The sequence below is a fragment of the Chlamydotis macqueenii genome, chromosome 4, assembly GCF_036417535.1.
Source record: "Chlamydotis macqueenii isolate bChlMac1 chromosome 4, bChlMac1.mat, whole genome shotgun sequence".
NCBI classification, from domain to species: Eukaryota; Metazoa; Chordata; class Aves; order Otidiformes; family Otididae; genus Chlamydotis; species Chlamydotis macqueenii.
Window position 1 is genome coordinate 66,316,305 of NC_141559.1, and position 22,165 is coordinate 66,338,469.

Consider the following 22,165-nt stretch of genomic DNA (forward strand, 5'->3'; position numbering starts at 1 on the left):
GGCTAAATTTCAAAGCCTGAAGGCATAGGAAAACACTACAAAGCCAGTTCCTGCATTGGCCTTAGGAGAATAATAAGATGCAGCAGCTATTGAATTCTCTTCTTCCTGTGTCTGCAGTCTATGAGATTTTTAGGCAAATCTAGTGTATAAACTTCTCCTAACTAACATTTTGCATGTGCAGGTCCATATCAGGACATTATCCGCTACCATTAATTACTTGCAATTATATAAAACACCTAGTCAAAATAAAATTTATTTTCATCAATAGTATACATAATTACTTAAATCATCTTTGAATAGTTTTCCTTAACATCCAAAGAGGTAATTTTTCAATATTGCTTCTGCTTGCCAAATTAAGATCATTGCCTTCTCACGGCCCACAAGCGCTGTAGATGCTGAGAGAGCACCAGGTTTTCCTGTTTGCCATGAGAATTTACCATATCAGTTTAACATGATATGCCTTATGCTGCCTCATGCTGGCAATCCTGAATTGCACCTACTTTTTTTCCCTGGGAAGAGTTTTCTCTCTGCATCCTTTCTCTGGCTTATGCTACAGAAACAGCACAAGGCAAGATCTGAACACAAAGGAGAATGCAGAAGAATATTAGGAAAGATATTATTTCAAGCTTTTCACAGAATGTGCTAGTTCTTAAAAGTGAGCTGGGATACTGAATCTATGTGACTGGAAATTTGCATCTATCTAATGTCTGCTCGGTTTGATATTGGACTATTATGTCTGACAAATTGGGTAAAATTTGGTGATAGCCTGATTAAAGGTTATCTGTGAAGGAACTTCTGAAAGGGAATAAAAGATTAGGATCTGGAAAAGATTCTGAGATGTGGAGATTCAGAGGGAAGTTGGTAGATACGTTCTTCCAAGAAGTAGGAAATAGACTACGTGAAACAGGGCTTGGTGCCCTATTGCAAGGGTAAAGAGAAAAGAGACAGGCAGGAGTAAGGTCGCAGCCAGAGGAACTGGGAAGAGGCTCTGGGAAGAGCTCTCCCTGTGGAGTGAAGGGAAATGAGCACAGAAGTGACTGGGAACAAGATCTGTCCTTCTGCAGAACCGAACAGCTCCGGTGGAGCCCAGTGGATTGGCAAATCTGGGAAAAGAGCTTGGGCTACCCTGTGTTGGAGGCAAACTGGGATATTATGTTAAACAGCAGGCACTCAGAGGAGACATTTGAAACAAGCTGTTGTGGATTTGCAGCTGTAGGAAGGAAAATTAAATGCCTCAGAAACACTGACATTGAAATTACTTTTGCCATGCCATTGTTGCTCTTTGGCTTTTATGTCACCTCCAGTTGTTTTGTTTTTTTTTTATTTTGCAACTTTAACTTCATCCCTGCTCAGCCAGTTATCCCATCTAAACATGAGATATAGGCATTTTAAATGACCTAGCTGCTTAATCATACCAGCACTTAGAATCATATTCATCATTTCAATGAACTCAAACTGTTTTTTTAATGTGACACTGCTTGTTTGAGAGAACTTTTTCTGTTTGTCTCTGATCCTTTCACCCTCACCCTTCTGCTTTTGTAACTGCTTGCTCTCCTGGTTGCAATCAGCCCATGGCTACAGAGCCATTACCTGAACAGCAACACCGGGAAGCAAAACACTGTTATCTGAAGTGCATTGGCAAAACATATAGAGGCTATTGAGGGTCAGAGATCTAGATTTAGGTTTTGAAATTGGTAGTTGGTAAGATTTGTAAGTCTAATTGGTTTTGGATCTAGTGTCGTATCTGTATGACAAATACCTGCATGACAAATATCTACTTGTCTCAGCTGCTCCAGTACAACGCCTGATCAATGCTGTTCCAGCAAAAGGCTTCAAGGTGGATGTCATGCTGATATCAACGTGTCAGCTTCTGTTTCAGGGTACAAAGGGGCCCTTTCAGAGTGAGCTTTTTCTGGTGTTTCTTCTTCTTCCAAGGCATAGTGAGATCATGTTAGACATGTTTCACCAAAGCCCTTACCTTTTCCAGCCTTGGAGTGACTGTTTGTACCTTAGTTTCTTGTGTGTGCTACTTTTGACAAGTTTTACTTTGGAGAAGGATTAAGATAGGAGTAATTTGTGAACTGAGTATCACTAGGCTTGTTCCAGATAATTTATATAGTGCTTAAATACTTCAGCGAATGAATTTTCAGATCACCTTGTGGTTAAATTTTCTATACACCTAGAAAAAAAACACTGTACATTTCAAATATAAACTTTGCTGATATAATACATTATTGTAGCCACACTAAAAAAACTCTTCTATCTGATAAAACATTGATTAACGGTTTGCTGATCATTTTGCTGAGTAATCTTACTACTAGCCACTGATGTCTTGCCATGGGAGGCCAATATAGGCTAAATACATATCAATGTGCACTGATTAAACACCAAACACGTGGGTTTTTTTCTGAATAAAACTAAATGTTTAGTCCAAAAACACTAATTGTATTACTTAGTGGGAGAGATTAATTTGGTATTGCAACCCATGTGAATTGCATAATTATAATTTGGCTCAGTTTTCTGCAAACATGAAAGCAATAAGAAGGCCTATGTTTCAATCACATACATCAGGACAAACATTAGATATAGCAGATTTAAATCAATCTTAAGTATGCAGCTTTGAAAGTAGGGAGTGCATAAAATTAAAAGTTAATATTCATAAACCTTAAAAGCATTAAGAACTGAAAAAAACACAAGTTTCAGAACCTATTGTCTCAAGTGTCTAACCCACACCCTTCTGTCCTGGTCAGTATATTCGTGTTTATAATGGCAAGACTATCAAGGTCCACTCATCAAAACCTCTCATCTCATCCTTTAGAAAAGCTCTGCCACATACACGGACAACTTTCCAAGGCTATTCAGCAGCACAAATTTTCACTGCAATTAAGGGCCATCTTAAGTATCACCACACTTCAGGGTACCAAGAAGAGTGAAAAACCTTTTCCTGGTTTCTAATGTGAGCTCACAATCCTCGGACTGTGGCCACTGAACTTTGTAAAATTGTCTGTCCCTACTAAGAGTTTGGTCCTTTTATCTCTGTTAGTGCAGGTGGGCTGGTATGAGCTCATCCCTTAGTGATGGTCTAGACTAAAGAAGCCCAGCTCTCTCAATCTCTCCTGGTTAACCATGTGCTCTCATCCCTGCCAGTCTTCATGGCCTTCTGCTGAACTCTCTTCAGTTCCTCCACACCCCTGGGAGGGCCCCAAGACTATTATGAGTAGAGAGAGACAATAACTCCCTCAGCCTGCCAGCTGATGGTTTATCTTATTTGCAGTAAGAATTCTTTGTTGGCTCATACTCAGCTTGACATCCACTGTAACCCCACATACTTTTTGGCAGTGCTGCCATTCTGCCAGTCACTTCACAGCTGGTACTGGGGCAAGATATGATTTCTTCCAGACGTAGAACTCTTGTTGAGCTTCGTGATGTGCCTGTTGGCCCAGAATTCATTATCAGTTTGACCTGGATTATGTTATTAAGCCAAGGTAATCTGTTAAATTCTCGTGCTGTTTTGATCAAGGCCCTATTATACTCAAATGAAAAATTAGGAACTGGACTGGGCTATGAAAAGCCACTATGGGTTTAGGTTGTGGGATTGTTGGTAGAATTAGCTTTAAAGTACATGCATGCTACTTCAAAATTACACACTTGTTCTTCCATTACATTTTTGTGTTTATGGAAAATTTTAAATTTCAGTCAGAATAGAAGTACATGCAAAAAGAGAGAATATCAGTCAGAGATAATTAAGTCAATGGACATGAACATATATCTAAAATGAAGCAGAATGAAAACTGGGAGCAGATAAAGCATGGGATGGAGAACCTGTCATACAAAAGCCTGTAATTAAGATATATTTTAAATTGCCAAAGCTCCTAATACAGCTTTATCCATCATATGAAATTTGTTATGCAGACAAAAGTCTGAGCTTTGAGTTTGTTTCTCCTTCATTCTCTTTCCTACATTTCACTATTTGTCCTTTTTTTGTGTCTTCTTGGGTTTGCTTTTTGTCTAAAAAGGGTGTTGATTAGATAAGTAAAGAAGAATCCACCCATTGCAGTGTTCTTAGAAATACTGAAGAAAAGGCAGCTTAGACAGCATGAAGCTTGTAAATAATTTACAGGTTTTGGAGTGATTCATAAGACCATGTGCTGGAAGTGTAATTTCCCAGCAGTAAAACTGCAAGCAAGAGAGATATTAAAAAGGCAGAATCATATTTATTATTCTCTGTCTCTTCTTTCTGTTGGTTTATATTATTTTCTCTTTAAAGGAGGGAGCACTAGATTCGGGGAAAACAGTTCAAGATTAACTTTTCCTCCTTTTTATTCTCCAAAAGGAAAATACAATACATCATTAATGCAATTTTAAAAGACTATCAAACAGAAATTTACTGTTACAAAATAGATTATATAGAGCTGGAGGAAAAAGGAATATAGAAAATGGTTTAAATAAGCCTCACATTTTTCTTTCAAACTATTTAATTATTTTCCTCTCTTTTAAAAGAGTTTAATGAAAGGTTAGAAAGATTTTTTTAATTGTAGTTGGTAGCATAGAAGAAGTCAGCAGTAACTTGACGTAAAACCATGGGGCATACTTAACAATTACAATATTAAATCTCTTTCACTGAACTAGAGAAATTTCCTGATAAAAACAATAAAGTCAGATTTATGAGTCAAGAAAAGAGCAGTCTTAGAGGTAAATGGTGTTGGCTACATATATATTTGGACTGAAGTTATTTAAGAACAGGAGTGTTCACTATCTTGTAGAGCCTCAGATGAAAGATCCAAGTTAAAGAAAGGTCTGAACTGATATTTCTGATAAGAGTAATCGGCCAGCATCACAGATTTTTAATGAATGTCCTTAAGATACCATTACTACAGACCTCCAAGTATGGAAAAGGTAAGGCATTACTGGCCATGCTGTGGTAGAGAGCAGAGGAAAATATGGAGGGTAAGCCTAGATAAACTCAAGAGTTCATTTCAATTCTGTGAAAGTAGGTTGCCTTTCAAGCAATGTTTCTTTCAAACAGTATGGTGAAACTGGAATTCATTAAGTGATGGAAAAAACTACTGCCTTTAAATGAGGTATGTAGAGCATGTATTTCTAGAAAAACAAGCTGCTAACTTATTTGGAACTAGCAAATAATATTTCAGATAAAGTTTTCCAGAGTACCTTTAATTCTCCTCTAACATCACAACACTTAAATGCGGTCAGGAAATGGGAGTCTTATTCTTCACAGCTTCAGACTAAGGACTGACACAGTTGGAGTTGCTGGCGTTTTCTGTAAAAAAGGGGAGAGCACTCTTTGCAAAATGAGCATATTTTGAGTGTCTTTCTCATCCAAGGAAAAGGTAAAAAAATCACCTTACATATTCATAAGCCATAGAGTTAGATGAACTTAAATGCACATTTTATCATTCATTATTTATTAAGTTTCTCAGATTTTTTTTTTAATTGCGAAATCTGAGTTGTACAAATTCAAATCTAGAGGTTTTCCTTTTAGTTCACTCAAAATATGCCTAGCTTTTTGTCTGAAAATAAATTACATGCAGAACAGAAAGAAGCCATGGCTTCTTTTTCTAAATTCTAAAATATTGCACTATCCTTTTACACTTCCACCTATCTCAGGAACAAGGCTGTGTTATGCTTCCTTGGGCAGGTCTAGGAATGATGTAGAGTACATACCAATGTATGCTTGGAAGAGGAACTTATGAAATACCTTTGTTACATTTTCTACATTGAATATAATGTTATATCAAAGAGTATCTGAACACTTCACCAATGTTTTATTTGTTTTCTTTAAAATACAAGTGAAAATACTGCTCTTTTGCATGCACTTACAGAACTCCAGAAGGCTTCACATAAAAAGACAAGGAGCGTAGTGAACCTGCTTGGAACCACAGAGACACTAGACCATCTGACTACAGTCTTTTTGAGAAGCGAGCAAAGCAGAGATGTTTTAGAATGCCCTCACATGCAAATACATGACAGGCAGTGAGATGATGCCTCAGTTAATGGATTGCTCCTTAACAGTCTGTTGTAGCTTAGCCCTGCTCAGGATTAAGCCCTATGCAGTCACTCACTTACCCTCCCCACTCTCTGAGGGAATGGGATAGAGATATATAACAAAAGGCTCAAGGTTCGAGGTAAGGACAGGGAGACATCATTCAAGTTACTGTTATGGGCAAAACAGACTCAACCTGGGAGAAACTGGCCTGCAAGGCCCACACCTCCCCCTCCATCCACACTTCTGTTTTATTTTCTCCTTACATACATTATCACAGAGGTGTTAGCACTGTCGCCAGTGAGCTCGGCCCTGGCCAGCAGCACATTCTCCCAGCCAGCCCCACCGGACAAAGGGGAAACTTCTAGCAGCTCCTTACAGAAGCCACCACTGTAGCCCCGCTACTGGTACACAAACCCAATGCACTGATGAAAGGTAGAGATGCTAGATTTGTTTCAGTGTTCCTCCCATTCCCCAGAGGCTTTAGTTTGAAAGGCAGTGTGGCCTACCAGTCAGTACAGATCTGGACTTACAGAAACCTCTGCTCTAATTCTGCCTTCATTGGTGACAGCCTCTGTGACCAGGAACAAATGATTTTGTGCTTCTATCTCCATGGTCACTGTTTGTCTCTCTGTTCTGATCAAACCAAATTGTTTCTTACTACGTATTTGCATGTGCTTAGTTTTGGTGAAGAGCTGATTTTGGTGGAGGATAACTGACATAAATCAAAATAATCCTAGATATATCGATCTGACATGCATTTTTCAGGCAGTGCATTCATCTCTCAATTAGCAAGATTACACTATTTGTTTCTTAGAGGAAGCTGACAGAACTATGTATATCTCAGTGTTCCATATTTGATCTAATAGAAATATCATTTGCTTTCACAGGAAAAGCTGTTATTACACTAGTAAAAAATGTTACACTCTTCTTTACCTTCATTTAAAGGTATTTCCTTTCCCCAGTTTTGGGCTAGGAGAACATAAGCTTGAGCCATCAATCCAAATAGCATAGCAATAGACAAAAATAAATGTATGAACACCAACACTTAATTTGCCTTTTCTTACTTACCTTTGTTTCTAGAAATACTTTGCTTTTAAAGAGCTCGCCAGGCTTTTTTCACCCTCTGTGTTAAAGAAGGAATTAAGGCAAAAAGGAATTAATTGCATTGCCTAAAGTAATCTGCTCAGTCTGGCAAATTCAGGACTAGAAGGTGGCTGTCTGGTCTTTATGTGTGATTTAGTAAACAATACAGTATTCCTTCTGCTTTTCCTACCTCTTTACGTAAGTCATTTTTGTAAAGTCACCACTCTAATCCTCTTTTTTCTTCTCCTTCACTTCCTTTCATTTTCTTTGTAATCACTCTGCTCTGACACTTTCTGCTTATTCTTTCTTATATATTTCAGTTTCTGAAAAAGATGTAAAGAGGCAGAAGGATCTGCAAGGTTTAAATAAGATCTTCTGGGGCAGGGTTCTTTTGAATTCATTGAATATAACTCTTTCGGTAGAATATGACTGCATGTTCTATCAGTGATACCTAACTGCAAATGCAGTTTACATTCCTGCTTGGTTTCCATACCCCGCAAATGCTGCTTGCAACTGCTGAAGCAACCACCCATGGCCCACAGCAACACTGACAGCTCCATGCACTGTGGCAGAGTGCTTGCTGCTCACGCATGTCAACTGAAGATGAGATATATGGCACAGAAGAAATTTTTGTTCTGTGGGAACTCTTTAGGAAGAGAACTTCAAAGTGATAACGATTTAATGCATTAATATTTGGTTGAAAGTGCAAAATCAGACACACTGAACTCTCAGAGTCACATATATGTTCTATATGGTCTCATGAACACATGATTTGATTGGATCAGATTGGATGGTACTCATTTCTTGTCTTTCACTTTTTTTCAGGAATGCCCCAGTGGTGTTGTCAATGAAGAAACCTTCAAAGAGATTTACTCTCAATTCTTTCCACAAGGAGGTGAGTACTTTGCAGACGTAATTAGTACTTCAGTGAACAGAGAGTTACGTTTGTTAGTTCGTAAGTCTGACAAAAGAGCCTGTTGTTCAAATTCACAAAGTTGTCTCAAGCTCTATCTGAACTCATGGGGTGGCTGGACATCCTTGGTGGCTGGACACATTTTAAAGTATATATTTCTGAACAAAATGCAATGATATCTACAAGAAGTTAATCTGTTATGATGTTACTACCTATGTTTGAGTACTTTGAAAACCAGGTTTCTCTGAGTATGTTATTTCTTTTGAACTTGCTACACAGTCTTCCCCATTCTGTTATTCTACAAAACCTTTCACAGTAGGAATGAAAACTGTACGAGGCACTACAGGTACCCTCTTATATCGATGGCAGAACCCCCTTGACTTCTGTGGGGCTTCTCTACTTAAATGCGAGCTTTTTTGATAACATTAATTTCAATTAATTAATTTCCATGGGTTTCATTAATTTCTTTATCTTCACTATCTTTTAGTGCAATGAAGGTAACACAAAAATGTATAACAAATTTTGTCTTGAACCTTGGATTTCCTTTTAATTTGAATTGTTTTCCTCTCTTTTCTTCTTCTTACTTTTACCATTCAATCCTTCTTCTTCATACTTTCCTACAGCTCTTCAATCCTGCCTCTTCATCTTCTCCCACAGCTCTTGAGATTTCCATGTTGCCCTGGGACTGTTCATAGCTCTTTCTTTTCACTCGTATAAAAAAAAAACCAAACAAACAAAACCCACACTTAATTGGTAGGAACAAAATGTCTCCCAATTAGTTTTATTTAGAATAAAGACCTAGAAGGTAAAGAGCATCATTCACTGTGGATTGCCATCACTGAAGTCCTTAATAAGTAGGCACACTCAATAGGGAAGAACAAAAGGCTAAAGAGTTGACCAGCCTACTGCTTATTTCTGTATCTAAGCTTTTAAACCAGACTAACAATTACAGTTTCAGATATTATATTTTTTAGTTACCCTGGCTAGTGAAAATAATTCTCTGCCTGTGATTTACTACACTTTTACTGTACTTAAAATAATAATTTAAAAAATTATGATATTTGCTATTGTTACACTCAAAATTGTTTATGGGCAAAGAGAAAGCACATCTTTTCTAAAAGTAAAGCTGAAATCTATTGTGAGAATAAATGTAACCTTAAAAGCCTAATCTTTATTAGTCCAGACCTAATTGTTACAGAAAGGAAAGCATATTAATGTAGTTAAAATTGATATTTACCTGGTTCTTAGTTTCTACCCTTTTCCTGGTGCTAATGTTCACCCTTCTGCTGCTCCTCTGGGCCTTTAGGGCAGTGGCATCATTTGGGGGAGGAGGTGGGCACTGCAGCATCTGGAGTCCTTACCAAGGAGCCATACAGTGCTCATGTCGGTGCTTTCTTCTTCCTTACTCTAGGATTCGCCTGGGGTAATTTCTACATGTTTGCTAACGTTTTGCTTTATCTTCATTGTCTCCACATTACACTCAAATCTATTATAGATGGTGGCTTTTACATGTGTTAGATACTATTTCTTTGTTCTCTTTATAGAATCATAGATTGGTTAGGGTTGGAAGGGATCTTTAAAGGTCATCTAGTCCAATGCCCCTGCAAGGAGCAGGGATATCTCCAACCAGATCAGGTTGCTCAGAGCCCCGTCCAGCCTGGCCTGGAATGTTTCCAGGGATGGGGCATCCACCATCTCTCTGGGCAACCTGTTCCAGTGGTCCACCACCCTCATTGTAATTTTTTTTTTCCTTATGTCTAGTCTGAATCTACCTCCTTCTATTTTAAAACCATTACCCCTTGTCCTGTCACAACAGGCCCTGCTAAAGAGCTTCTCCCCATCTTTCCTATAAGCCCCCTTTAGGTACTGGAAAACTGCTACAAGGTCTCCCTGGAGCCTTCTCTTCTCCAGGCTGAATAGCACCAACTCTCTCAGCCTGTCCTTATAGGAAAGGTGCTACCCCTAAAATGAGTTTTGTCCAGCTCCACACCTGCATTTCTTTAACTGACTACAGATAAGTTGTTTATAGCTGTGGAGTCTCCAGTGCCAGCCTGCACCCCATCCCCTGTCATCCCACACCTGCTGTCCTCTGTGCTGCATCCTATCTACCTGCTGCTCAAGGCCTTTGCTCCTGTACAAGGCAAAAAGTTCTTCTCTCCAATGCACCATTATGTTAGAGTTGTAAATACCTACTTCTAGATAGAATAACTGCCTGTTTCTGCTCCCCGTATGAAGATATAGTTGCACCACAAAAGTAAAAACAATGAGCTGTAGGAACTTGGTCAATCTGGGAGATTGCTGTCACAGCTAAACGATGGCAAACAAAGCTGCAAGATGAGCCTCCATCCTGGGGCAAGCTCCCAATAAAACTTGTGGCTTCTTAGTAGCAATGGCAATACTGTGTTACTAGGGCACACAGTTACACTCTTCGCTGCAGTTTCAACAGTGCAATTACTCATCTGCAACAGGGGAGTTACACTTTTCTTGCTTCATTTAACTTTAGTAAAATACAATAAAAAGTTAGATTTTTAGCAGGGTAGAAAAGTATTGAATCCAGATAATTCACTCATCAGTAACAGATGTTGTGTAATAGTAATAGCATTTTTAGCTTTCTTAATAAATCTATTTCAGAGATCTCATGCGTTCATGCAATGGATCGCCTGAAATATAACTTAGGATTTGTTCTTCAGCCGGGCAGGTCGTAGACACTGAATAATTATTACACTCTTTTGCAGTAATGAACTGAACAGATTATGTTCATAGTTTGATAAGGCATACTCTCGGATGTATGACTACCATTTTTTGTCTCTGATGTTTAAAATGCTTTAATGGTGTATTTCAAAGGAATTCTGATTTAATATCTGTTCCTGTCTCAACCCATCAAAATATCAATTTAGCCTACTAGTTATGATATCAGATCCCTCAACAGAAAGCATATTTTATTTAAAAAGTTAAGCTTTTGAAACATGATCAATGTTCAAGATTTAGGGAGGGAGGGGCAGAGGGGAATCACATTAAGTAGCTCTAATTAAAAGATTAGTATACCTCATCCTGCCGTGTTTTTGAAGGCAAAATTTCAGACCAGAATTGCCTGAACAACCAACTCTGAAAAAGACCTCTGAATTCTTTTTTTTCAGATGAAAGAAAAGATTCTTCAACTAAATATATACTATATCATGTATAGCAACAAACAATAAAAAAACCTCTGTGTTAACCTTTGTATTTTCTGTAAATCCACTGAAAATAATTAGGAACACTGCACATGTTTTTAAGAAATGAATGCCAAGAGAATTGGAAGCTATTTAAAATTCAGTTTATATTAATTATACCTCTATAATATGTTTTTTTCCCTGAAAGTAGTTTGCATAGTATATTCTATTGCACAACAGAAGTCTCAGTAGATTATAGAAAATATGACTAGTAAAACCCCAAATATAAACTGAAGTAAACAAATTTACATTTTTCAGTTAAAGTGGGAATTTATCTGCTAGGCCATGCTTAAGCAATTACGCTGATGACTGGATACATAGATAAATGAATGTCTCCATAGTGGGGTTTTCTTTTGATTCTCTCAAAATGCATTAACAGACACAGGGCTTAAAGGTTGCAGTTTTTTCTTGTTACAATTATTTCACATCATATGAAATTAACATAGCGAAGTAAGACTAGAGACTTCACTTACTAATATCAGGTCTGAATCTGTGAAGTACAAAGTTTTGAATTTGGTATACTTGGTTCCTTGGGCTCCAGGTGGCATTTCAGGTGAGTGACCCAAGACTATCACTCAGTTTGATTCAAAACGATATTTTGGGTTGTGACAAATAAAGGTTTTCAGGATTTATATGAAAGATAAAATGGTTTAGTGCCAAGAAACCAGAAGAAGGCATGCCAGCACTGATGAGGTTCTTCCATTATTTCCATGCAAGTTTGTCCTGCAAGGGGGACACGGATTTTATAACACTTCTCCCTTTATGAAAAGTTTGTGAGGTTAATGTTAATTGACCTAAAATTAATGTAAATACATGAAGTAGAAAAAGCAAAGCAATGAGTATTAAAAGTAAACCATACCTCAGCTTACACTAATTTGCATGGTTTTGAGGGAGGGAAAAGACACTGAGGAAAGCTGACTTCCCATAACCCCAGCAGCTTGTACCTCACATCAAGAGGGCAGTCTCTGGAGAAGTTCCTCTCTTCACAATATATTACTCCTGGAGCAGGTTGTGCGTCTCAGAAAGCATTCAATGGAAATGGAAAGATGGATCTTTACAAAAACTTGGAGGCTTGACAGATTTATATTCACGCTGTCTTGTGTTTCTAAAGTGAGTGAATACGCACTGGTCAGTAGGTTTGAAAATAATTAGTGAAGGCAACAGTGGTCGAAGGTCATCTTTCAGAGTCTTATTTACCGCTTCAGTTAGTCACAGTCAGTTTTTTTCCACGGGTTTTAAGCACCTAGCCCTCATATGGTGTTGAAGGGAATTAAGCAGCAAACCAGCTTTAAGAACCTGCTTCTCTGGGCAGGATTTTATCTCACCTGTGGGTGGGAGTATGCCCTGAGAGCAGCAGCAGCTTCCTGACAAGCTCAGCTTCAACCTGGGTAACAGGCCCGTCTTCAGAGCAAAAACAATATACCAGATGCATGGATAGTAGTGTCCACTTCCTTCATTTAAAGTGAACAAATGAACAATTTTTTTTTTTTCTTTTTTTAAACATATAAGATAGATCCCCTATCACGATCATTTAACTGATGAAGTAGCATTTCCATTAACACAGGTTGTTTCAGAGTACAATAACATGATTCTTTGCTATTCATTCAGATATCAGTGATTAGTAGAAATGGGAATGAAAATTAATAAAAATATTCTAACCCAGAATGTCATATTTTCTGTGTAGCTGCCAACATAATTGCACTTACAATTTATCCCTCCTCCCCTGCCAAAAAAGAAGTTTAAACTGAATTGAAAATGTAGTCTTGCTCCCAAATTATAGTATCAAAATATATCTTGTTATCAAATCTTCTTCATGGAATTAAATTAAATGAAATAAGATGTGCTTACTATGAATTATTTTTACTGTTTTAAATTGTAGATTCCACAACTTACGCACATTTTCTGTTTAATGCATTTGACACTGATCACAATGGATCTGTAAGTTTTGAGGTAAGTGATGCTGTTACTTCTTTCTCTGCAATTGAATATTTTGCCATTCCTTGTAATTAAGTCCACTTTGATGGATTTTATTATATGGCTCACATTATGAAAAATTTAGCTTATGTGAATCAAGTTTCAAGTTTTTTCAATGTATTAACAAAAGAAATTATTATTATTTTATAATTCTATATCCCAAAATGGTAACTCAGTCTGTGCTGCTATGTAATATTTTTATAAATCTGTTCATTTATAAGGTAACACAATTTATACGCAAGTTACATAAAATAATCCTTATCTTTCTCCCTGCCTCTGCAAGGTGAGGACTCTGAACTACAACTAATGTTATGGGGATGACTCAGCCAAAATAGGATTGCTCACCACTCCATTAGTTTCCAGGAGAAGGCTCTACAAAAAAAGGCTTTAAAGCAAATGTATTTAAAAGCACAAGAGTTTAAAATGCATTCTTCCTCCATATAACTGCCCAATGCATTTTCAAAATTCTGCCTTTCCCTGCCAAGGCCGATGTCATCACCTGCAAAGGCTGATATCATCAACACAATAATATGGTAAAAAGGGCAACTGACTGCAATAGTTCAGATGAAAACAGGGTGTACAAAATACTGCAAAGGTGCCACTATTTACGCTATTAATTTTAAAAAAATATATATATCTCAGTTCATTTGCAAAAGGATATGTTAGCTTTGTCATTCTGTGCTTTGGGTTTTTTGTTTATAATGGATGAATTTTATCCTTACGACTTGAGATTGGATTGTGATGAATACACCCACTTTACATTTGTTTAAATGTCCTATGTATGTTTTTATGATTTACTTGAATGAATGATTGTGGGGTCTGACAGAACTTTTTCTGAAAGCACTTTCATTGCTTTATTATTCATGTGATAATGGAAGGAGAAGCCTCGCCAAGCAGGCGCACTGCAATCAGAAATCTATATCTCAACTGAGACTACAACCGGATGATTTTGTAGGAGATTATTTGCATTTATTTCAAAAAACATGAACCTCAACTACCTTTTTCCAGGCAGCTGAAATCAGTGGGCTTTATGTAAAACTAGAAGCAGAAATGGAGATTTTATTCATACCTTCTGTATACAGGCTAATTATACAAGGAATCCTTCTGGTCAAATCAGCAACAGGAGAGCCAATGAGAGAAAACGTTTTTTAGCATCAGTATTTGAGAAATATTTCTGCTGTTATCATTAAGAATAATGAGAACAAAATAAGCTTTTGTATCTTTCCCGGACAGTTTGTTGACATTTGTGTCTCAGACAGAAATCCCTAAGAAGTGCTGCAGATATGAAGCCCTTTTAAAGGGATTTGAATATCTCAAAGTGCAGGTCTGTGTACAAAAAAGGATTTGGAATAAAATAAATCAGGTAAATAAAAGAAGCAGTGTTTTTTTTTCTTTGCCAAGACAGACATTCCCAGCTTACTTTTGTTCAATATCAACAGACAGAATGATCCAGACTTTGATATTATTTGTGCTAATTGTGAATCCAGCATAACTCTACTGCTGTCAAAACTCCTGCTTCTGCATCCTTGTACCATGTAGTAACATTGTACTTACAAACTATATGATAGCCATTCTGAAAGCATCCTGCTTATGTTAAAAATGTTTATGTTTTTTTTTCTAATCATGTGAAAGTAGCTGCAAAATGTGAAAGGAGATATTGTGAAATGTGAAAAACACAATCATGTCATTTTTCTCCTGCTCCTTTTTATCCTAAGTGCAGCTGTGCCATATTCTTTCTATACCAATTTGTACTCTGGTTTTCTGATTTCCATTAGGAAATAAAAATCCAGAAAACACATCAACAAACAGCACAAAAGGTAGAGAAAAAGGGAGTGATTTAAAAATTTGGAGAATAAATAATAATTCATCTCAATTTACTTTTTATATCAAAGTGTAGGAGTAAATAAAATTTAATATAATGACCTGTAATGAAAAACACTCTTCAGCATTCTTCTGTGTAAAAAAGATCTGAAATGGCACTGAAAGAATGTAGGTAAGAATAATATTTTTTGTGTTGCATTCTCCTTTTTCTAATGAAGCAGTGGCATCTGGAATTGTGGGGAAGAAGAAAGACAGAATTTGTTCTAGATTTTTGCTTGTTTTTCCTCAAATTTTCAACAATCAACAATGAAGTATTAGACTTTAGCACAACTTAAATGCACGTCTTCATTGGACAAGATTGCTTGGTGAGATTGCTATGTCCTTAGAGTTTTGTCATCTCTAAATCTGTCTACTCTGATAAGAGTCAGGGTCTCCAACTGCTGCATAAAAAACAAACTCATGAAACTAGCTGCTTGAACCTATCTCTGCTTATCCCGTGATTCTATCAATTGTGAGATTAACTTATTTCATTAGTTATGCCAACTAGTTTTGCTTTAACATGAGGTACAAACAGAGTTTCAGAAAACCTAACGAGCCAGCTATCGAAGGGCTCTTTTGGCATATTAGTGAACTGAAATTCTTTTTCCCATTGGCAAGGTTTCCACTTGCTGCATTAATATTGTAACCGAACCAGAATGAAGATCCGCACCTCAAGGCTATTTACAGAGTCAGGAAAATTTAGGCTAATTAACTTCAGAAATACAGTCAAAGGTAAAGCACATTGCAGCCACATGTGAATATCCAAATCAGTATCCCTAGTTTGTTGTAGATGCAGATTAAGGCTATTGTAAATGTGATCTTGTTGAGAGGAATATCACTCAGTAATCCCACTAATTCTCAGTGCCTTTAAGTACAAAGCTGTGCCTAAATGCAATGGAGATGTTTAAAGATTTTTGTGATTTTTAATAAGAAACAATCTTCTATTTGTTTCTCAAAAAAAAAACGATTAATAATTCTTAGCAAAGTTGTTGGTGATTTTCTGATTGCTTTATTCCTCAATTATTACCTGAGAATTTTTCATTAATTAATAAATTAACAAGCATGTTAACTCTATTCCATAGGAAAGTATAGATCGTAAGATCAAATGCCACTTTGGTATTTCAATAATAATAACAGTGATAAACAGTCATTGTCTCCAAGGCAATAATATGAGGGTAGCATTTTAATGAATGTATCCAAGTAAGATTCTCGGTGTTCAACACAGAAAGCCTTGTTCATGTCATGTAGGAAATGAGTTAACTTTTCTCAGGACACTGGTCATCTCATGAGTGTTTTAATACCAGCTGATGTAAAGTAGCTACAAAGACATATATTTCCTCTTAACAGCAGTTCCTCCTTGGTAATCTTTGTTTTACACATGCCAGGGCGCCACTACTTCTGCGACTAACATTCATGACTTCATTCTTTTTCAAAATCCTAAGGGCTAAAACCAAAGGTGGAGTTAGGTGCCTACCCATCTACTTCTTCTGGCCTTGAACAAGACATAAAGGAACAAACACATGATCAGGTGGAATAATTTTAAGCTTTCCTATGGATTTGAGACAGCACACTATTGAGCTTGTTAATTAATTAATGAACTAGCTATCCCCAAAGATTTACTGAGGGATAACGCAATCAGAAAGTCATCAATATCCTTGCTAAGACATAGTTAATCACCACTGGAAAGAAAAACAAATACAGGTTAATCCCAGATCACAACCTGAGGCTCTGTACAGCTGTAGCGCAGAACTGAAATGTGAGCAAGTTGTGAGACTGAGCACACAGAGGCTCCAATACAGGTGCAGTGATGCTCCATTTTGCAACCCTTCAGTGAGATATTCCCCTTTCTTGCAGAATCAAAGTTAGGCACAGGAGAGTTCGGCATTTAATGGAGGTCTTCGCAAGTATTAGCAAGCTCAGCAGGAATCTAGCAAATTAGAAATAGGAAGCTGTGGGAAGGAGTAAAGGCAAGTACCAAAGCACAGACTTCTTTGCTTCTAACTTTGCTGTCACAGACTGAAGAGAGAGCTGACCTACAGTTCTGTCTCAGTCCTGACCTCCTCCAGAGTTTTAGGCTCCTTTGTGACCTTAGGTCAGATGCACCTCTCCTCATTAGGTGCTCACTGTCCCTCTCAGTGGACATCCTCTCAGTGCTGGCATCCTTAGGGGATGTAAGTGTCCAAGCAGTACTGTGAATCTTTCTTCAAAAATAAATAGGCTTTAAAGGTGGAATTCCTCTCTCCCCAGAAATCAGATATCTAAACCAGGAAGGAAAACACATCTGGCTACTCTGATACTGTAATGGGCACCTGGGTTCATGCTCCGTGCTAAATAGTGTCCCTGATTCATGCACCACTGAGTTGTTGGTAACAAGCCTACAGAAGGACGCTCTCTAAGCTTAGCTGCTACCCTCAGCACCATTGCTTTGCTATGGCATTCTGCACTGGATTACTAGCTTAACTGGAGCTATACTGCTCCTGACACACACATCGCCTTCCACCATGCAGAACATTTTTCTGTTTGAGGAGCTAGCCCAAAATACCCTGTGGATTTAGCCTATGTCCATTGAATCTGATTTTATATTTCTACATGATTTTATTGCTATATTCTTCAACTGCAAGAAAGTATGTAGAAAAGATACAACATCCTAACTGGTCCTTATTCAGCTCATCACAACTTCCTCTTATGATAAGTCCTTTCTGTTGGTCCTGAGATGGACTCCTGCACAACACTCAAAGTGCACCTGAACTATGTGTGATTCCCAAACATATTGATGCAATATGGAAGGAGATGGCCCGCTCCTGCAAACTTTAGACTATACACCTGGAAGGTTTTTGAGTTGCCTCAACTTTTATAAGGACATTCAGTCCCATGCAAAACAGCACAAAGTCAAGGGTTTTTTTTTATGCATGGTTTTTAAAACCAATGATAGAAGGGCAGCCTTGCAAATGGGGATATAAATGATGCCAGGAAGCCAGCTAACATATAGGTGGTGCATCACAAAGAGGAAGAAAGACAAATAACCAGGAAAAGAAAAATAGATATAATTTAGGTAGAATAAATGCAAAAATGTTCCTGGTGCCAAATTAAAAATCAATTCAGAGTTCTGAAACACAATACTCTAAGAAAATAAAGTTATTGGAGACCTTTGCAAAGAACTTCAGGAAAAGCAACATCGAGAATGTAAAACAGTGCAGAAAAGATTTGAAGACATGGTACTGAATTAAAAAGGTTAATTGCTAATGCTGTAAGGTGATCAAATCTGTTCTGAATTTCTTGAACATTTTAATACTTAATAGTACATTTTTAAAGAGCTGTTTGGAGATTTAACCCTGTGACCTTCAATTAGTCATTGAGATGTAGACAAGACAAGTTGAGCAAAACTCTTTCAAGATTCATATATCCATTCACCCCAAAGGGCACATATACCAATAAGACAGAAACTTATGATAGACTAAGAAAACCCAGAGCACACCACTTGAATTGTTAAGAAGACTGAACCTCTCAAAAGAGCTGTCTGTGCCTACTAGACCTAGACTGATGCCATATCTGTGTATGCTTCACTGTATTGGGTATACTTATTTGACTGTGTGGTACATCAGACCCTTGTAATTTAGGTCTAACCCCAGTGCAGTCTTTTCCATTGTTCCTGTTTTAAGGAAATGCGTAAACCTTGCTGGTGCTGTTAAGAAATTTTTCAGCTTTTATTGTCTCTGCTTTAATATTACTCTAAGACTTCCTGTATGTCTTTGCCAATGACACAGACATATATATTTAAATATACACCCTTGCCATGTTCTGCTTAACCTATTATAGAGACAATTTTATAGATTTATGAGTTTACAAACTTATCAAATAGAAAAAAGTGGAGGAAAGAGTTAGGTAAAAAAGCCCTAGTTTAAAAAAAGTTAACATGCTAAGAAATACAGAAGACAGGTGGTGACACATCCCGGTTGATATTTTCGCCAATATGGAAGATGTTCAGTAACTGTAAATGAGGTTTGTGCTGTCAAAAGCGTATTAAATATGGAACAAAAAATCTATAACCAAACATGAAATATAAATAATCTCAAAGGTCTTCTGATTTACTTCTGTGGAATAGCTCTACAGTAATAGAAGGTCACAAAAGCATTAAGGGGGTACACGGACACATAATAAATATTATTCCCTATCATGTTTTCAGTAAAAGATTGTAGTATAGAGATGTACTTTAGCATACCTGAAGTTTCAAATGTTGACTGTAGCAGATTGATCTAAGAGGTCTGGGAACCATATATTCCACTTCCAACAAGGTATAGATTTAACAAGAACTTAATGTTCCTTAGTAGATAGTTCTCCCAAAATTGGTCTCCTGTGCTTAGGTTAATCTAACTACCACTTAAGCTTTTTTTTTTGGACCATTAAACCATGGGTATTGCTTTTCTCTTGTATTAAGCTTATGTGAGGTATTTTGGAGGATAAAGCCACTAACAGAAAATTATGACTTATTTTATAGAAAATTACTCAATTTACATATTAATTATGAATGTAGCAAACAGTAATGTAATTAACAGATTGTTAATTATTAAAAAAAACAGCAATCTTTAACACTTAATGTGGAGAAAAAAAAAATAGAAACAACACACATCTTTCCAGATTTCTCTGCTTCTGATGAATGCATTATACTAGGTTTCTGACTGTTTGTGAAAAAGTGCTTGAACTGACCAAGACCTTTTGTCTATCTAGGATTTTGTTATGGGTCTCTCAATTTTACTCCGAGGGACAGTACAGGAGAAACTGAACTGGGCTTTCAATTTGTATGATATAAATAAGGATGGATATATAACTAAAGAGGTAAGGTCTACTTTTTACACTAATCACTGAAACTAAAGGTTGTATATGTAAGTCCTGCTTTCAAAGAACGGCTTCATTGTCAAATGAGGCATGTTAAAAAATATTATGAAACTAGACATGCTAAAAAGAAAGTAATTTTCTCATTTTAAAGGCAAATATAAAAATTGAAAAGGGAAAATCTTCACAGAAATTGTAAAAAGACAGAATTATCCAGGTACAGAAATGTTTGGCTTCAACTTATGCCCATGTATTTGCACGTACAGTCACTAGAATAAAGTACTTTAGTAGCATATTTTGACAAAAAAGAATTATGTACATGGGCTATAATTGCTACTCATTTTATGAGTCTACTACTAAAATTTGTACTTGAAACAGAATTTATATAAAAAGATCCCTACATCTTTTATTCTGCAAAGATTCAAACATGTACTTAAATTACAGTGGGACCAAATGACTACTTTCATAAAAATATATGGGTTTTCAAAACTGATTCTTTATGTAAACATATATATTACACATAATTTTACACTTTTAGAAAAACACTTCATGATTATTATAAAAGGGTGATCTAGAGAATAATTTCTCAGCATACTGACAGATTACTTGGTTTTATAATTATTTTACAGTTTTCACAAGCCACTCCACAAAATTCAAAGCTTTTGATATAAAAGGAAGACTCTTTGCATATGTGCATAGGTGTTTCTGTTTTCTCTAAAGAAAACTCAGTTGTAAGAAGCTGATATGCTTTGACCTGTTACAGAACAATTCCTTCCTGTTACAGAACAATTTTTCCTGTTTAGTTTTATTCTGAAGACCTCAGGAGATTCTTCCCACAATCCATAAACTTGCACATATTCTAAATATTTTAAAATCAAAATTATACATCTGCATCTATTTAACAAGTTTATCTGTGAAAACTGAACTGACATGCTAGAATTTCTGCGAACATAGTGGTTCCTTCTTGAAGCTGGTCAGCCATAAAATAACAGGCACAATCTCAAAATTTTACTCTAAAATGTAAATCCTAAAAATAATTTATGCATTCTGACTTAAAGCAGTGTCTACAAAGCACCTGACATTACACAGACATATTTTTTTTCTCTTCAGGAAATGCTTGATATCATGAAAGCAATATATGATATGATGGGGAAATGTACCTACCCTGTTCTTAAGGAGGATGCACCTAGACAACATGTGGAAACATTTTTCCAGGTGGGTTGGGTAACATAGGAGCCAAAAAGCCTGCTCTGTTAGCAGGTATGGAAAGATTTTCATTGTTGTAACAGCTTTGCATATCCTACCAATTGAGTAATCCTCCTTCTTCTCTGCGGTTCCAGCCCAAGTTTTTCAGATCTACTCATTACACCTTGCTTTTTCAACAATAAGATCCTTAAGCTTTTTCTCATATATCACTTACGACATCTTTACAGCATTTTGGTCTGGGTGTTCCTATGCTGACATGTAACTGAAATGAATAATAAAAGGAACTTGTTTTATACAAGATTTCAGGAGGATAAACATACATTCTTATTCTTTCTGAACAGAAAATGGACAAAAACAAAGATGGAGTAGTTACCATAGATGAATTCATTGAGAGCTGCCAGAAAGTAAGTGCCCAGTGATAAGTACTGAACCTGTTGGCTAATGCTATCATAGTGCTACATGGATTTCTGGAGTGGCAGTGATGGTAATCCTGGTACCAGAAACAGTATTTTCCCAAAGTGAAGCATGTATGTACCATTACAAAAAAACCACTAAACAATGCAAACAAATTTGTGACCTGAATCTGTAGAAGAGATGTTATATACAAGCTGTCATTGCTCATTAGACAACTGTGTCCACGTCCCTTCTCTCTTTAAAACTTTTGTTTGTACTCATAGCAAAAAGTTTCTTCACATTCAGCTAAGTATTTCTTTCTATCTTCTGCCCATGCTGGGGAACACATTCCTGTTACAATTGGCATCTAGTCATAGCAGTAATAATAATATTGCTTGAAAATTTATCATCTAGATGAGCGTTTCTCAAACAGCGAGACATGACCTGCTGGGGGCCTTAAAAACAGAGAGTGCAAGGAGCTTGCAAAGTGCTGGATGGCAGGAGTTAACAACAGGCAAGTTTTCTCAAGGCAAGGGAATGAGAACTGATTGTGATTATCAGTTGCAAGTGTTTACACTACCCAGGTAGCTGTTTATTTCATTCAAAAAATAGCTGAAAGCAGCTTGTTGCCTCTAGAGCCAAGAATGAGAATAAACTTCTGCAGCAGGAATTATAGCCTGTTTTCACTCCTCT

The 22,165-nt window shown here is 36.8% G+C and overlaps 1 protein-coding gene across 10 annotated transcripts in view; it reads left to right on the top strand.

The window, feature by feature from the left end:
• Nucleotides 1-22,165, top strand: part of KCNIP4 (potassium voltage-gated channel interacting protein 4) — a 457,716-nt gene that overhangs the window by 430,968 nt on the left and 4,583 nt on the right. For all 10 annotated transcript variants that reach the window (XM_086746789.1, XM_086746795.1, XM_086746791.1 and 7 more), the window contains 5 exons: nt 7,913-7,982; nt 13,089-13,159; nt 19,769-19,876; nt 20,984-21,088; nt 21,421-21,483. In XM_086746789.1, coding sequence (XP_086602915.1) covers nt 7,913-7,982; nt 13,089-13,159; nt 19,769-19,876; nt 20,984-21,088; nt 21,421-21,483 — 417 coding nt within the window. The remainder of the gene's footprint in view (nt 1-7,912; nt 7,983-13,088; nt 13,160-19,768; nt 19,877-20,983; nt 21,089-21,420; nt 21,484-22,165) is intronic.